At 33.9% G+C, this 19,461-nt stretch overlaps 2 protein-coding genes and 1 pseudogene across 2 annotated transcripts; 2 read left to right on the top strand and 1 right to left on the bottom strand.

The window, feature by feature from the left end:
• Window positions 1–1,453: 1,453 nt before the first annotated feature.
• Window positions 1,454–2,303, bottom strand: LOC116001414 (annotated as a pseudogene).
• Window positions 2,304–5,081: 2,778 nt separating this feature from the next.
• Window positions 5,082–8,174, top strand: LOC116001413 (catechol oxidase B, chloroplastic-like). Its single transcript, XM_031241294.1, has 3 exons — window positions 5,082–5,692; window positions 6,324–6,966; window positions 7,383–8,174. Exons 1-3 carry the CDS (start codon window positions 5,082–5,084, stop codon window positions 7,872–7,874), a joined length of 1,746 nt encoding a protein of 581 aa, XP_031097154.1. The 3' UTR covers window positions 7,875–8,174.
• A 7,454-nt stretch (window positions 8,175–15,628) lies between these two features.
• On the top strand, window positions 15,629–18,854 carry LOC116001412 (catechol oxidase B, chloroplastic-like). Its single transcript, XM_031241293.1, has 3 exons — window positions 15,629–16,125; window positions 17,056–17,223; window positions 17,717–18,854. The coding sequence occupies exons 1-3, from the start codon at window positions 15,629–15,631 to the stop codon at window positions 18,852–18,854; spliced, it is 1,803 nt and encodes a 600-aa protein (XP_031097153.1).
• Window positions 18,855–19,461: the final 607 nt, after the last annotated feature.

Genomic DNA, 19,461 nt, shown 5'->3' with positions numbered 1-19,461 from the left:
AAAAGAAAAGTTTCATTTCTGTGGACATGAGCACATTATTGAATTAGATTAATCTTATTTCATTTATTTTCTACCATTATTATAAATTCTTGTTCTCATTAATTTTAACATTGAGTATTTCTCAATTGGTAAATGCATCCTAATTGTCCGTTTGATTGATTGATGGAATAATTAATTGGAATTTAAGGCAAATCTGGTCCTCAAGAAAAATGGTTTCCAGAGAGAGAATTTGGTTCCATCAAAAACCTTAACAAAGGAATTTTTGTTTTCTTAACAAGGAATGTTTTTTTCTTCCCAACAAAGGAATGTTTTGACCAGCCGGAGAGGAGGATTTAATGATAGATTATTTATTTATTTTTTTTATTTTTTCTTTTTATGTTGGAGGAGGGAAACCCCAAATCTAACATACAGAAGTATTAGGGCAAGGGGAGGGCCCCCATAATATCATCATTCAGAATCTCCACGCCTCCAGCCCATCCGTCTCCGGCATGGGCAGGATTCGCATCAGTCGTTATATCGTGGACCATGTTTAAAAAATGGCACTATTTCTTTAAGTAAAGAAGTAGTTGTCGTCACATCATAACAGAGTCTTGTAAATAAAATTACAGTTTATTTCAAATGATATTCCCTCATAGTTATTTTTATATTATCAAATGAAATTGTAGTTGTGTTCAAAGAAAACTGCAATGTATATAAAATGAAGCTGAATAACAGTTTCACATATTTGAGTGTATAATGTCCAATGAAACTGTAGTTATATCGAAATGATATTGTAATTGTATTGTAATTAATGAAACTATACTGTATATAAAATGAAACTGAATAACAGTTCATATATTTGAGTGTATATTGTCCAATGAAACTGTAGTCATGTCTAAATAATACTATAATTGTGTTGTAATGAAACTAGAGTGTATATAAAATGCCAAAGACCTTGTGGTCTAGTGGCACCCAGTTTATACTCCCACATGGAAGGGAGTTCGAGCCTCAGTGGAGGAGAAAGTAGATATGAACACCGTTTTGATGTCTGGGCTACCATGCATTAAAATTTGCAGATCCCCACCCATGCCTCTATTCCAATTAAGAGCTTTCTAGTTTCGCCAATGCATCGGATCCGCATGCCTCTATTCCAACTAAGAGCTTTCTAGTTTCGCCAATGCATCTAGGGGAGCTTTCTAGTTTCGCCAATGCATCTAGGGGAGCTTTCTAGTTTCGCCAATGCATCTAGGGGAGCTTTCTAGTTTCGCCAATGCATCTAGGGGAGCTTTCTAGTTTCGCCAATGCATCAGATCCGCATCTAGGGGAGCTTTCTAGTTTCGCCAATGCATCAGATCCGCATGCCTCTATTCCAATTAAGAGCTTTTTAGTTTCGTCAATTCATCTAGGGGTGAGCAAAAAAATCAGACCGATAAAAAATACCAAATCCAATGGGCATACAAGTAGAAACATGCCTTCATTCCTCAATAAAAGATTTTGTTTTTCTTAGTCACTGAATAATTTCAATTATATCCTTGTTCATCATATAATTATGTAAGAATACAGAAAGTTCATCATTTATCATTTATCCCTCCTTCTCTTCAAGAATTTGTAAAGATCACCATGGAGCTTACTGTTCAAATCCTTAATATTTTTTTCGCTCCTAAAAGGTCGAATCCCCAACTCCAAGGGCCCCCACGCCTCGGCCTGACAAAGCATCTGATAGGATGTAAATCATGGTAACTCAACTGATTCAACTGAACACATGCTAGACCGTACCTTTAATTGCTTACTGTGCACAAGGAGCCCCTCAGAGTCTGCCCCACACTATCGTTAGTGAGACTCAATTCCTGATCTTTATTCTCAAACTTCACCCTTGTAACCAGTTGAGCTGTCCATACCGGCTCAAATCCTTAATATATATTTGGTCCCATATATGGTTGTGAAGATTGCAATCCATCTCGCCTGAAAACATATACATTCTGAACTTCTAGGGAATCTGGCCAGGCTGAGCACACAAACTCCAATGCTTCGCCCCCTTCTTTCTTCCATATGCAATGTATGTCCACTAGCAAGCTAATATGAAGCCTCACATCTTCACTAGTTTCATCTCTAGATTTGGGTATAGAAATTGAACCATCGAACATCGTAGCTTCAATTTTAATTTTTTCATTCTGCTGAAATTTACTCCTCAAAGTAATCCACTTCTCCCCTGGATGATTTTCAACCGTAAATTCATTGAACTTTGTAACATGATTGAAAAGTAAAAAATGGAAACATCCCACAGGAGCATTGTGCTTCCACAAGTTATCACTATAGTATTTCATGTGGCACAAGAACATATTTGTGGACAAGGTTAATTTTACTTGAGTACATTAATTTTAATTAATTACAAATACTAAGATATTGTTTTTTTTCCTTTAATAATATATATTCTTTTAGAATTAGTAAAATAAAATTAATTATTTTATTAAAAAAATTCGGTTATATCTAACCAACAGAAACTGACCAAAAATCATCGATTTCGGTTATATCGATTATAAAGATTGGTTGGTCGGTTATGAATGTAAGGTTAAAATTTCGGTTATTAACCTAAAATTGAATGAAACCGATCTATATGCTCACCCCTGCTCTATTATGTTTTCGGTAGACATGTTTCACTCCGATCTGCCATCCCTTTTTTCATCCACCTCCTACAATCATCAATAATATTTAATGATAGATGTTTGAGAAATGCTAATTACCCTTAATTTAGCCACTCACACACAAATCATTCATTTTAATTATGATGTGGCAAAATTTTGGGTATTAGTTTTTTTTTTTAAAGTTTAATTCTATTAACATCTAAAATTGTGTCACATCATGGTGTGGTGGTTTGAGTATTAGTTTATTGTATTCAATAGTACTTTTAATGTGATTTCTAAATATATAAAGTTTACCTATTAATCTAAACTTAATATTATAAAAAAATTAAATTATAAATAAATTTAGTCAAATATTATTAACCAGATCAAATACATAAAAGGCAAAAACCTGTGTGAGACCGTCTCACCATGAGACGGTCGGGTCGGGTCGGGTCAAGATGCACATGTAACACTTATATGCTCAAATGTAATACTAATCAGAAAATAAAATTTTTGTTACTTATTAGGGTAAATGTAATAGTTTTGAGTGAAAATACAACACTTTTACATTTCGATTTAAAAGTATTAGATTTTTCCTCAAAAGTATTATATTTGCCCTTATAAGTGAGAGGTACTTGTCAACATTACTTATTATGAAAAATGTATTACTTTTTCTCTTATAAGTAACAAAAATTGTATTTTTGATTAGTGTTATATTTGAGCATAAAGTGTGAGATTTGCACATATAAGTGTGAGATTTGCATGGTGCTTTGACCCGACCCGACCCGTCTCACGAATAAGGATCCGTGAGACGGTCTCACACAAGTGTGACCCTACATAAAATGGGATGAAGGAGGTAAAAAAACATGACTACATATTACATCCAAAATTATTTTACAATTTTTAGCACCCACGATTAATCATTAAGTGAGTATACATATGTACCAAAAATCAAGTGAATATGTGAATTATACACTAGATATTACTAGGGTGTAGTTTGAATCTAACCAATTACTGTGTAAATTGAATTGGAACTAAAACTATATGAGGGATTCTAATTGCGATTTGACCGAACCCATAAAATTCCAATTTCAATTCGAGTTTACAAATTATAAGAATCAGATAATTCCAATGCGAATTGGAATCAAAATCGAATCGAGTTCACGTCTACTATACATGCGTTTAAATTCACATTCAAATTTACCCTTAATGATACTCAAATCATCGGTCTAAAAGTTAGCTTACTCTTGCAATCTGACTAGAAATCATTGCCTTTCCTGGTGTTGAAATGTGAAAATTTTGGTACCCATTGCACATGCATGATTTACCATATACACGAGGGGAATTAATTCAAATTTTGGTCCTTCACTACTGCATTTTCGTATGTAAGAAATGTATGTGTAGGCCATGCATAATACTGTTATAAGACCAACCCCAAAAAAAGGTTCTTTGTTATTTTTTGCAGAGAAAAAATTAGAGTAATGGTTTTTATTTAATGGGAAGACTGATTTTTATTTAATTTTTCTCCAACAAGAAGTGAAATTTTGCGCAAATTTTAAAAAACAAAAGTAACACGTGCAATTGTGTCTTACTATCCACCCAGCGAGTGCGCGTTGGGCGATTGTGGCCAATTGGCCTCACCGACCAATTTAAAAAAAAAAAATAATATATATATATATATATATATATATATATATATATATATATATATATAATTTTAATTTATTTTGTATTTATTTGTTTCTTATTTATTTTGTTTTAAAATAGCATTATATATCTATATGGTGCGTCCAAAAAAAACTTTAAAATTAATAGGGAGATGGGCTTTTGTAATTGAGTGAGATAGTAGATGCATGGTCTCATAAAATATGATGAAGGAACCTCAATTATTTAGGTTGCTCTAAAGCTCCCTCACACTAATTCACACAAATAACTATTAAACCAATGGGTGACTAGCTTCATCTTATAATTTTTTTATATCACATCACATTTTTGTCATTGTAAAATATACTCTTTTTTTATATCACATCACATTTTTGTCATTGAAAAATAAACTTATAAAAATTAGACCAATGACATAATTTTATACGTTAATTTAACTAGCAAAATCATGATATGATTTTGGGTCCACCCACGTTCGCTCCGAAAGGAGCAGGAGCTGGCCCAAGGGGAATCGTCACTTGTGGGGATTAAACACGGGTTCTCCCGAAATTCATCCTCACAAAGAGAGCTCACTTGTCACTTGAGCTAGCCCATTGGATTCAACCCACCTTCTCTAATCAGTAAAGATCACAAAAGAAGGTCGGATAAATCAGTCTAAGTTACCGATTCAAATCAAGATGGTCAATAAACAACTCCAACTATTAAAAATTGTTCTTTTAACATTATTGTAGTTACCCAATCAATAGCTTAGCCAAGTTCTCATCAACTCTATATAAGTTTGGGACATCCAAGAAAACATAGTAAACTAGCTTGCCAGCCATGGCCACTTCAACTCATCCAATAATAATTTCATGCACCAACAACATTTCCTTGTCCACCAAGTCTTCTTCTCCCCGTAACGTTTCCAGACCTTCCCAAATCTTTCTCAACCCCAGCAGGGCAATCAAGATCCGGTCGGAGGGGCGTGAAAACCCGGACACGGACAGCCTCTCTTCGGCGAAACTTGACCGGAGAAACGTCCTTCTGGGCCTCGGCGGTCTCTACGCCGCCACCTCCAACCCCTTGGCCCTTGCCGACTATATCAAGGCCCCTGACATTAACTCGTGTGGCACTGCTATCATTTCCAACACCCAAAATAAAGAACCAGTGCCATACTCTTGTTGCCCTCCCACCTTGGGTCCTTGTGTTCCCTATAAGATCCCCACATTTTCAAAGCTTAACGTCAGGCCGGCTGCTCACGCCGTGGACGACGACTACTTGAACAAGTACAAGACCGCCATTCAGAGAATGAAGGATCTTCCCGCCGATGATCCCCGAAACTTCTACCAGCAAGCTAACGTCCACTGCGCTTACTGCAATGAAGCTTATAAACTCAACGATAAGCCCTATCAGATCCACTACACATGGCTCTTCTTCCCTTTCCACAGATGGTACTATACTATAAATACGCACTTTTACAATTAATTATATTTTAAACTCCCCGCCGCCCATTAATTATATCATTGGGAAATGGGAATCCCAATTTCTATATAAATCCCCTATACCTAACTCTCCTAGTACAATTATATTTATTCTAGTTGTAACTCGAATTGGTGCTTAATATCCAGCTCTGACACCACTTATTAACATTTTCTACAATAATTATTGGTTATCTAACCCTAGTTAATATAATTTTACCTCCGTCCCATTTTGATTATCTGGTTCATTTAACAAGGCTTGATTGAAGTTATTTTTAATTCAATTTTTCATAATATTAAATTTAACATTAACATATAAAATTTATATATTTAGAAACTACATTAAAAATACTATTAAACACAAAAAATTAAATTTAAAATAATAGCAAATTACTAAAGAAAATAAAAATGAAGAAATAGTTAATTTGACCAATGAATAGTAAATATGAAAGTAAAATGAGACTGAGGAAGTAACTTACTTTTGGACTTTATTGATGAACTTAATTACAACTTTTAACTATAAAGAAAGTTGTGAGCTTATTTGACCTACTTTTGGGTAGCTAATAAGTAAATAATGTTATAAAATATATTATTTCTCGATCAGGTATTTGTACTTCTATGAAAGGATCTTGCAAAGTCTGATAGACGACCCAACATTCACGTTGCCATACTGGAACTGGGACAATCCACAGGGCATGATTCTCCCGGAGATCTTCGACGACGACGAGTCGTCGCCGCTGTACGACAAGTCCCGCAACCAGGACCACCGCAAGGGATACGTGATGGATCTAGCATACGCCGGCGAGGAAACAAAAGCCAGCGAGTTCCAAACGGTGAAAAACAATCTCGCGGTTATGTACCGCCAAATGTTAACGAACGCGCCGTGTCCGTTGCTGTTCTTTGGCAAACCTCTTCGTAATGATAACGACTTTGAGCACTCCGGCATGGGGACCATCGAGAACGTCCCGCACAACTCTATCCACCGATGGGTGGGTGACCCCACAGAGGCTCATCATGAGGACATGGGTAACTTCTATTCCGCTGCTAAAGATCCGGTGTTTTATTGCCACCATTCCAATGTAGACCGCATGTGGACCCTTTGGAAGACCCTCGGTGGCAACCGTAAGGATATCGCCGACCCCGATTGGCTCCAAACTGAGTTCCTCTTCTATGACGAAACCAAGACTCTCGTCAAGGTTAAGGTTGCAGATTGTGTGGATAACGAGAAGCTTGGCTACACTTTCCAGGTATATTCTATTCTATTCTTCTCTATTTGTGTCCAATTCAACGCTAATATTATAATTAAGGCCCTATTTGGTAAATGGTGTTATGTGATTTGGTTGGCTGTTTGGGTTAGAAAGTTGTTTGATAAATTAGCCGCTAGTTGATAGCTGATTGGTATAAAAGGCTGCTTTGAGTAGCCTTTCGAATTTTAGTATTTTGGAGTTACAAAAAGCTTATTAATTTACAACTAATGGTGGTCAAATAAGTCAAAATTGACTGATAAACTGATTATTTACCAAGCAGACCAATATCTATTGTCATTTTAGAGATTAGGCGGCTTAGCTTTTTGGGTATTATGTTAGTTATTATGCCCCCAAGTCTACAGATCTGTTTCTGTTGTGCACCTACATTTGATCATGTCTGCTGAATTATCTGGCAGAAAATGCCGACTCCATGGGAGAACTTCAAACCCACCCGGAAAAGAAAGACAAAATTGAGGAGCACTACCGCGTCAGTACCCCCATCCACTACCGCTTTCCCGGTAAACTTGTGCAACATTACAACGCTGTACGTGACGAGAGCGTCGACATCGAAAACCGCGTCCCAGGAGGAGCTGCTAGATCTGGACCTAGAGTACGACGACACGCAGTTTATACGGTTCGATGTGTTCGTGAACGAGGACTACGACGTGAATACGGTGGAGCTGGACAGGGTGGAGTACGCCGGCAGTTTCTCCAACTTGGCACATGTCCATAAACCCCACATCACTACTTCTTCAACCACAAAGACCACTTTTAGCCTGGCGATATCGGAGCTGCTTCAGGACTCCGGGCTGCAAGATGACGACAAGATTCTGGTGTGTCTCGTGCCAAGAGCTGGGGGTTGTTACCTCAACGTCAACAAGGCCTCTACCCAAATTGTCGATTGCTAAGATCGATCTATCCTATCCATCAATATAATATATTGAATGCCTGCATGTATTAGATGTATATATGTATCAGTGGCGCTACTTGAAATAAGCTAAGGTGTTTAATTGTTTGATGTGATAATAAGTGCTCACTCCACAAATTCTATCAGTTCAGAGTGTGGACGGAGTCTCGGGGTCAGAAATTTCGTCTTTGTGAGTAAGTAATGTGTTAATGCATGTGTGTTAGTGGTTGGCAATTGAGGTTTGCAATCAATAATTGTAATATCTCCTTTACGTTGTAATAAAAAAGTGTTTTTCTTGTTGTCTTGTTTTGAATTGAAAGTTTATATATTATACCTACATCATGTAAAGCTATGGAGTAAAAACTGAATTGTTCATTAATGATCAAATGAGCAGGTTATAAATAGTATACAATGGAGGAAAAGTAGCATAAGTTACAACAGAAACTAGTCTACAAAAATAAATATAGAACAGATAAATAACTGTAGAAAATATCAGCCACATATAGGCTTAACACATCATCTCATTTTATTTAATTTCATACCAGCTGTCATTATATTACTCATATTGTTTCATGATTAATATATGTGCAAAGGACAGTGGTTAATTTTAAAGTATGCATGGTGTTTAGTTATTTTTGTTTTTCTCTCTTGTGTCCAATTAATACAAGTGGCATAGCAAAGTGGCATACAAGGGGAAATATAATACTAATAAGGAAGGAATAAATTATGTTTTACTTATAAGGGCAAGTGTAATATTTTTGAAAAAAAAATAATAATTTTACATTTTAATTTAAAAGTATTACATTTTTTTTCCAAAATATTTTACTGTCTCACTAATAAGGATTCATTAAACAGTCTTAAAAGATAGTTACTCTTATTTTTAATATCACATTACATTTTTACCATTGCAAAATAAATTTTTTAAACATTTGATTTTCCAGTTTATGTCAAATTAATATATCCTAAGCATTGAAAACTCCTGTCCAAGAGTTATTAGAAGAAGTAAATTGCGAGTAGCTCAAACAACCATTAGTTTGGTTGGCTCTGCCCAAGAGATCCATCTCCACAATTCCGCCAATTTGGGAGCATAACGGATTGCATGAATGATGATAATTTTATGAGTTAAGCAAAATCATGACATGGCCAGCTCTATATAAGTACATTCAACTCCAGGAAAACATAGAAAACTAGATTGAGCTAGCCAGCTAGGGCCACTTCCACTAAAGGTGTGTTTGGTAACCCGTAAAATGACTTTCGGGAAATGTTTTTCCGAGTTTTCGGTGTTTGGGAACGTCCGAAAAATGATTTCCGTTGACCAATGTTTTCCGATGTATATAATTTAGTCTAAACATAATAAACCACCTGCACTAGCTATCAGTAAGACCAATATTCACCACAAAACCGGCTATCCAAACCTCTTTAATTTAAAGTCCCGAAATAAACCACCTTTACTAGCTAAACCTGTCGGTCTGTCACCTATACATCTAGGACCGGAATAGAATTGTCTCTAAAAAAAACATTTTAAATTAGCCTTGGAGTAGTGTCCATTCAAACTTTGGGCCGTATATAAATGAAATTTAATTATAAATTAATTAAACATTGGCTAATATATACCTATTAACTGAGATAAGTATATCACATGGTTGTAATTGTTAAATGGATGTAAAATTAATAAATATTTTTGAAGTCATGAATTCAAATATTTGCATATGCAAGCATTTTGTTTTTAACTTAATCAAAAAATAAAAAACCAAGCTAGAAACCCCTTACAACGTTGGGTTCAGGGCGGGTGCCTCTCTCGCCCGCTCTGATTATTTATTACATGTAAAACAAAACTAGATTGCAATATAATATATGAAATAGTATCACTAGCAGCCAAGCTCACGTTTAACTAATCAATAATTATGCTAAAATTAATATAATGCATGTGATTGAATTAGTGTGTATGGAGAGAGAGAGTCTGAGAGTGAGAGAGAGAGAGAGGTGACTTATAAAAAAATAATACTGGCTCTTTCTTATTTAAATTTTAATTGAAGACACGCATGTATAATTAAATCTGCATGTTGTCACTTAGGAAGTGGTAATCATCCATTGTCATATTCCTTGTGCAGTTTAATATTCATAGAAAGCTTTGTCTGCACCTAAATAATAATAAAATTGTTAAAATAGGTGATTGAGACTATAAATATGTGTCGAATAAAAACGTGTTTGGTATAAGATGCCGATGGATTCAAAATTTTAATAATTTGTGATTTGACATAATTAAAAATGAGTATTTTATAAACGACAAATTGCTCATCATTCCACTAAGATCCAAAACATTAAATGTAATAGAGTTTTAGTTTAATAAATTAAATTTATTTAATTGAAAAGACCACGTTATGCACTAGTTGATAAAATTTACATCTATTATCATTATTTTATATTTATTTAATAATTTTAAAATTTTAACAATGTAAAACATAAAACAGACGGAGTATACTTGGTATCTCCATTCTAACTGCATCACGACTCACGAGTGCATAGGTAATAAGTGATGATGGTATAAATTTCAACTTTCATAGTGCAATTGATATCTATAATCAAAAGTAATTTAAAATTAGTTAACTAAAAGGATAAAGTAAACTTTCAATCCTTAATTAAGTTATACGTCAAATGTAAATTTAGTCCCTAATTATTGTGAGTTACAAATTTAATTTTTAATTTGTCACAAAAAGTGAATATTTTGATTTTCTTCTTTTAGATGAGCAAAATAGTCACTTGTGAAAAAGTTGCAGTTTTAGTCTTTAATATATCTCCAAAGGAAGAGATATCAACATTTGTACTTAGATAGCATGTAATGACTCCCCCATATGAAAGGTCATGAGATCGAGCTTCAGTGAAGACGATATTGACTCTTTGTGCTTTAATAGGTTGAGAAAGTATAAATAAATAGATACTATAATGTAATAGAGACAGTAGAACTGCAAAAAAATCAACATTTGTTACCAATTAATTAAAGGTCAAATTTGCAACACATGGTAATAAAAGACTCAACTTACACTTATCCTATAACATACTCGTACCATTATAAGTCATTATATAACTAATACCAGTAATATATAATTTGTCAAAATATCTAACACCGCTATCAACTATCCATTAATACAATTTATTATTCATTAATTTTCAAATACCACCAAAATTAGTTATGGGGGAAGCTTATATACTCGTATCATTATAAGTCATTATATAATATTGTCAAATTTTTAGTTTTCAATATTTAAACGTTAGTGCAAGTATAATATTTTTCTTTACTTGATAAAGAAATAGACTAATTTCACTTTTAATCGGTCGAAATTTAAGTCAAAATTTAATGTAATACCATCCAATAGTGAAACGGCCACTATGTTATAGAAAATCATAGAAAAACATAAAAATACAAATTCATCATATTAATCGGTCAGTCAACCCCAAAACATTATACATATCGATTTTGAGGCCATGTATATATATATTTGCTCATCAAGTATTCTTTCCCTTCTCCAAAAAAGAGAAGAAAATGGGGAAAATTAATAAAAATAAGAATAAATAAGTGATATTGTGAAGAAAGGGAGAAAAAGAAGAAATAGCTAGCTATCAATAACTAGCAATGATACAACATGCAGCAGGAGGAGGGGGGTAGAGTGTAAGATTAGATGAAAAATGACGATGATGATGATGATGATGATGATGATGATGATGATGATGATGATGATGATGATGATGATGATGATGATGATGATGATGATGATGATGATGATGATGATGATGATGATGATGAGATAAATATATAGTAATTAAGAAGTAAAGTGAAATAGAAATATAGTAATAATAATAATAATAATAAGAATAATAATAATAATAATAATAATGTGTAAAAGTCCCTAATCTGTGAGACACTTTTCGTATTGAGAAATAATCTAAATCCACTATGAGTAAGCTTAAAGTACAAAGTTTAGGACCACTTTTACACAATAGATCTTACCATCTCTCGCTCTCAATTGAAACCTAACTCTAGTAATATTTCTAAGTGAAAGACTTTCCTCTCAATACCGGGTACACTCAGGCAGATTATGGAGAATTGAAGGTGTGCCTTTTCTTCTAGCTTGGAGGTGTTTATGTAGATGCTTGATTTTTCATCTCTTCTCTAATCCTTGTGAGCTTAGGTAATCCTACTTTAATTAGGACTTTGCATGATTATTTATTTTTGGTCTTCATTTAGGATTAGGATTTAATTCTTTTTGTCAAATAATTTAGGATAATAAATTTGAATTAACAAATAATAAAGTAAAAACATTATATTATAATTAAGCAGTTAAAGATGATGATGACTTTTTGCCATAGAGAAGCACCATGACATGATGATTACTAGTTTACGGGGCATAGAGTCTTGGCATGACTCTCAGGTCCGTTCTATTAAAAATAAGACTATGTCTAATAGTTTTCAAAAAAAAAAAGACTATGTCTAATAATACATTTAGACCTTTATCTATTTTGTTTCGAGATACAATTTAAATATAATACAATAAAATTACAATATAAATATAATAGAATAAAACGAGAAAGACAAAGACAATCATAATATAGTGACAAGAATATAGGGGGAGATGGATTTTTTTTAATATTTTAGATTTTGTTATAATAATACATAAATATTCTTATTTATAAAGGTAATTAAGAAACATAATCCAAAAAGACATAATATAGAAGTCTAAAAGATCTTATCTAGAAAATCTCTATTACTTAGATAATTGAGTCCATTTGGACTTTATTGTTTCTTTGACCAAAAAACAAATGTAATAAATTTTTTTTCAAATATAATATAATGCATAAAATTCAACAAATTAAAAAAAAAGATATAATTCAAAATTTAATTTTAAAATGTTATTTTTCGTGCATATTTTAATACAAAATATTCACAAAAATTTTGATATCAATTCCTTGTAAAAGTTTCGTTGTTCTAATTAATCCTTTGTTTATTTGCTCATGCATGGGATGGAGTAGCTTTAGACTATGATGCCTACGTAGATTCCCGTTTGATTTCTTGGTTATTTGTTCTCGCTAATTCCATAGGTTATTGAATCATCTAGATGATAATGCTTCCTAGCTTAAGTCTTATATATTTCTTTACTTTGTAATTACTTCTTGTTAATATGTGTTTATGTTATCTTGTTTAGTTATCCTAACTTTAAAACTTGTTATAGATTGCTTAGCTTTTTGTTAATTTCCGGCCTAGTGCCAGTATCTAGTTGCTTGTATTTGCATATTACGTGTCATAACCCCCAATCGATCGACAAAACTACCCGTGCTTCCCTAAACTACATCACCTAGCTAACTCTAAAATTTTTTGGTTATATCGGACCAACCAATCGGATTTGGGCTAAGATTAACATCCCTACATATAAGAAAATGTGGAAAAGTAAAGATGATGATTTTAAAATAAAATATCTTATCATTATTCGAGGAATAAATCAAAACGCACAAGTCATCAATGCATATAATTATACAAACACAACATTTTATATTCCCATTGAAACTTTATAAACATAGACTCTTATATAATTTAGTAGATTATTATTATTATTATTTTTTTTTTTTATTATTTTGCTAATCATATACATTAAAAATAAAATATTAACGAGTATATAACAAAAATAATATTTATTTTAATTTACTTCAAATTTAATTTATATTTTGTATTTCTTATATTTAATTTAAATAAATAATTCTATATTTTTAAATTTATTTTTTAAAAAATTTTGAAAACAATATTTATTTTACTTTAATGTAACCATACCTGAAAATACACAAGGCCACTTTTGAAAACAAAAATACATTCGAAATCATGCAATGATTCACAATTTTTTGAGTACCAATAACCTTATTATATATATATATATATATATATATATATATATATATATATATATATATATATATATATATATATATATATATATATGTATCATGTTTTGACTTAGTTCTTTTTCTTTGTAAGTATACTAATTGAGTGCTCAAATTAGTCGTTCCAATGTGTCTGATTCGATTAACGAGACTTGACTGAAGTTATTTTTAATCCAATTTTTCATAATATTAAGTTTAGTATTGATATACAAAATTTATATATTTAGAAACTACACTAAAAGTACTATTAAACACAAAAAAAATTAAATTTAAAAATGAGTAAAAATTACTAAAGAAAATAAACAAAGAATAAAGAGTTGGTTTGACCAATGAATAGTAAATAGGAGAGGTAAATATTAACTAATGAAATTTGAATTCAACCAACATCTAAACCCTCCTTGAAAACCAAGCCACCTACCCCTCAAACTCAAAGCCTCCTCACTTGGTTGGCGAAGGGTGATCGATCCACCTTCGCAGCTTTAAATAAACATTTTATATGCATGCATGCATGTTACCGTTAATATAATAGTAGTAAGAAAACCTGAAAACAAATGGTGATCTGATCGGGTTGATAATAATATAATTAATATAAGGGCGGCTGATCCGAAAATATAGCAACATGCATGTCTAATTTGCTATTAGTTTAATTTAATTGAACCCACTTGTTTTTTTTTTTAATTATTATATATATTAGTGCAAATATAACATAAAAATGTAATAAAATTTCTGCCAAAAATATAATGCATACAAATTTAACAAATAATAAAGAAATGCAATTCAAATTTTAATTTAAAAGTGATCATATTTAGATATAAAATTATTCATAAAAAAAATTGATGTCAATTTCTTCTAAAGTTTTAGTTTCAATTGCAATTAAAACCAATATGTAAATTTTAGAAATATAACCATTAAGTAAATAATGGATTATACATATAATATTTTTAAAAATTGAGTCACATACACCTCAGTCACATTTTATTTGTTTGAGGTTATTCAAGGAGCATTATATCATCCCAGCTATCAATATTGCAATGAAGTTAGTACATTGATTTTCTTTCCTCAAATTTGAAACAATAATAATTATTATCCTAATAAAGTTTGATGGTTGAATTGCACACTTTTTAAGTTCAATGACCTAATTACACAAAAGCTACAAGTTCTGACCTATTTGAGACTTTTTCCAAAATAGTTTGCAAGGAAATGACACATTGATTTCTTTCCCTCGTAACCTGGGACAATAATTAATACTCCAATAATTATTATCCTAAACCAAAAGTCATCTTTATGGAGCAATTTCAATACAAAATTGTGCAAGTACATCAGTACATGGGTCCGACACACTCTTTTTTGGCTCCATTCCATATATGATAATGATATAAAGCTAGCTCATATTACCTCGTACAAATCAGTTCAAAAAAATAATTAAAAAATATTACCTCGTACAATTAACCACTAGTTAGAGAGATGACATTTTTAGATGAGTTCACCTAATGATTTCTTTTTTAATACTACTTGAAAGTGTACATTGGCCTGTGTATTAACCTAGTAAGTAAAAGACCACAAGGAGAGGTTATTCACGGCTGACTGCTCAAACCATGGAAGTTGAAATTTAAACTCGTAATCTTGTGATTAATAGTCATCTTGATTGGGTTACTTCAATTCAATGATTTTTTTATTTGGTTTTTTTCGCTCAAACCCTTAACCTTTAGTTAAAAATGAATGAGTCCGTTCCACTCAACCACACCCTCCAGGTTATGATTCGCTCTATATATATAAGTTTGGAACAGTACAGCTAGCCAACTCCAGATTGAGCAAGCCTAGCCTGCAGCCATGGCTACGTCAACTCTTCCAATAATTTCATGCACCAACAACAACATTTCCTTCTCCACCAAGTCTTCTCCCCCTAACTTTTCCAGGCCTTCCCAAATCTTTCTCAATCCTAGCAGGGCAGCTGCAAGACGTGGTGACGTCAAAATCCGGTGCGCAGCCTCGTCGGAGGGGCGTGAAAACCCGGAAAGCCTCTCTTCGGCGAAACTTGACCGGAGAAACGTCCTTCTGGGCCTCGGCGGTCTCTACGGCGCTTACAACTTGGGCGGGGGCTCCAACCCCTTTGCCCTGGCCGACCCAGTGCCGATCCCTGACGTTTCCGCCTGCCACCTTGCTACCATTTCGTTCAGCCAGTGTAAAGTGCCATACTCTTGTTGCCCTCCCATCACGGATACTACTAATGTTGAGTACTATAAGATCCCCAGTTTTTCCAAGCTTAATGTCAGGCCGGCCGCTCACGCCGTAGACGACGAGTACTTGAACAAGTACAAGACCGCCGGGTCCTTGACATTTTTGTGTTGATTTGACAATGATAAGACAAAAATGTGTAGGAATAAAAAGGTGGACAAAAATGTGTAAAGTACTAATCTCATTATCTTCTTCTCATTAGGGTTTTTGAGAAGAAGGTAATGAGACTACCTTCTTTATCAAAAATTTAAAAAAAATTTAAAAAAAATTTAAAAACCTGACATGTTTAACAGTACACATTCTATCTCCTTATTATTATTATTATTATTATTATTATTATTATTATTATTAGGAGTACCGTAGAGTGTTTGATATTATTATTATTATTATTATTATTATTAGGAGTACCGTAGAGTAGTACTAGTTATTATTATTATTATTATTATTATTATTATTATTATTATTATTATTATTATTATTAGGACTCCTGTATAGTGTAGTAGTATAGTAGTTATTTTTTTTTTTAATTTTATATGTGTATGCATGGCATTTTGTAGTCTAGTAGTATAGTCATCGTTGTTGATGACGATATGCCCTTTATGTAATCTTTTGCTCTTTTGTTAAAAAACAAATTTGAAGTAATAAAAATTGGAAGAGTTATGTTCTAGTTAAATATATATAGAATTACGAAAGATGCTTATCAAACCGTATCAATTCTTTAATTGATTTGAAGATCTTATAATCATATATATTAAACAAATTAATGGTGTTTACATATCAAATTAATTAATATATAAAAGTGTATAGTAGTAAAAAAAAAAGTGAAAAGAAGGCAATTGCATTGCCTTCTTTGTGGCATTCAAGGTCAAATCAAAAGAAAATAAAAGAAGGTATTCCAATTACCTTCTTTCTAAATAGGGTTTTGAAAAGAAGGTAATCCCATTAGTACTTTACACATTTTTGTCTAGGGTTTTGAATCAACACATTTTTGTCCACATAATGTCAAATCCACACATTTAAAGCAATGACTCAACCGGCATTCAGAAAATGAAGGATCTTCCCTCCACTGATCCCCGAAACTTCTACAATCAAGCTAAGGTCCACTGCGCTTACTGCAATGACGCTTATCAACTCGCTGACAAGCCCTATCAGATCCACTTCACCTGGCTCTTCTTCCCTTTCCACAGATGGTACCAACTAATTAACCCACTTCATTTTTATATTATTCAATTGGGCGGCAATCTCGATCAATATATCCTCACGCCCCATATTATATATATAGAGAGAAATCTGTTCATGTGGTAGCGTATTCCTGTGCGATCGATTTGGTCGGTGTAGTTCGCTTTACTCAAGATTAGAAAATGCACCACTCATGGTTAAAAAATGCACCACAGAAAATAAACACAGCCACCAAAAAGCACACCATACACCCAAATTAATGCACCATAATTCCCCTATCTCTAATGGTGCACTGTGTGGTGTATACTAGTGGTGTGTTTTTTTGGTGATGTGTACTTAACGGTGCATATTTGTGTGGTGTATATCTGTATGTATAGTGGTGCAGCCAGCCACACTAACTGCATTTTAAGAGGCGGATTATGACTATATATTTTTCAAAGCTTTTGCATGGATAGTAGGTAATTGTAGTGTGACTGAATTGCATGTATGTAATGTATGTATCAGGTATTTGTACTTCTTCGAAAGGATCATGCAAAGTATGATAGACGACCCAACATTCACGTTGCCGTACTGGAACTGGGACAATCCACAGGGCATGACTTTCCCGGAGATCTTCGACGACGAGTCGTCGCCGCTGTACGACCAGTACCGCAACCAGGAGCACCTCAAGGGAAAAGTGATTGATCTAGCGTACTCCGGCGACGAAATCGACGCCAGCGACTTCCAGAAGGTGAAAAACAATCTTGCGGTTATGTACCGGCAAATGGTGACGAACGCGCCGTGCCCGTTGCTGTTCTTCGGCAACCCTATTCGCGGAGAAACGGGGTTCACCGGTTCCGGCATGGGGACCATCGAGAACATCCCACACAACTCTGTCCACCGATGGACCGGTGACCCTAGAAACGCTAATAATGAGGACATGGGTAACTTCTATTCCGCTGCTAACGATCCGGTGTTTTATTGCCTCCATTCCAATGTAGACCGCATGTGGACCCTTTGGAAGACCCTCGGCGGCAACCGTAAGGATATCGCCGACAAGGATTGGCTCCAAACTGAGTTCCTCTTCTATGACGAAACCAATACTCCCGTCAAGGTCAAGGTTTCAGATTGTGTGGACAACGAGAAGCTTGGGTACACTTTTCAGGATATGCCGACTCCGTGGAAGAATTTCAAACCCACCAGGAAAAGAAGGGCGAAATTGAGGAGCACGGCGTCAGTATCCGCATCCACCGATGCCCTCCCGGCAAAATTGAACAAGACTATAACGTTTTACGTGACGAGAAGTGCGGCAGAGAAAGAGGGGGAGGTGGAGCTGCTGAATCTTGACATAGACTACTACGACACCGAGTTTATACGGTTCGATGTGTTCCTGAACGAGGACGAGGACGTGAATACGGTGGAGCTGGACAGGATCGAGTACGCCGGAAGTTTTTCCAACTTGCCACATGTGCATAATAATCAGGGTGGCTCCACTACTAATACTTCTAAATCCTTGAAGACCACTTTTAGCCTGGCGATCTCGGAGCTGCTTCAGGACTTGGGGCTGGAAGGTGAGGACAAGGTTCTGGTCACTCTGGTGCCTAAAGTTGGGGGTCCTTGCGTCACCGTCAACACTGCCAATATCACAACTGAGGATTGCTAAGATCGATCTATCCATGTAATCATGAATAGAATGCTTGAAATAAGCTAATTAAGGTGTTTGTTTGCTTGTTTGTTGTAATAATAATTGCTCACTCCACAAATCTTATAGGGCAGAGGTGTGGGAACTCTAACTTTAGAGATTTCATCTTTGTGGGCATGCAATAATAAGTGTTTTTGGGGCAATTGGGTTTTTTTGTAATCAGTAATTGTAATGTCTCTTAATTTTCCAGTCTAATAAGACGTGCATTTCTTGTTGTCTTATTTCTTGATTTGAAGTTCTATATATTATACTAAAAAAGTTAAATTAGGTTGATAGTTGGATTTCACATTTATGTCTATGCAATATATTACATGCTCAATAAGCCCCTTCTTGTGTGTGAGCTGGTTGTCTCTAATACTAAATTGAAACATATATTCCATTTCAACTGAAAGCGTAATGAATTGATAACTAGCTAGATCATACATTTATGTTTATATATTACATGCTCAACATATCTCACCCCATTTTTATTTCATACCTATCATACTCATATAGATTGATGATTGATGTGCAGTGGTTTATTTTAAAGTATGATGTTTAGTTGTTTTTCTCTTTCTCTCTTTTGTCC

Source organism: Ipomoea triloba, chromosome 13 (assembly GCF_003576645.1).
Source record: "Ipomoea triloba cultivar NCNSP0323 chromosome 13, ASM357664v1".
NCBI classification, from domain to species: Eukaryota; Viridiplantae; Streptophyta; class Magnoliopsida; order Solanales; family Convolvulaceae; genus Ipomoea; species Ipomoea triloba.
This window is presented reverse-complemented; position numbering and strand designations above follow the sequence as displayed.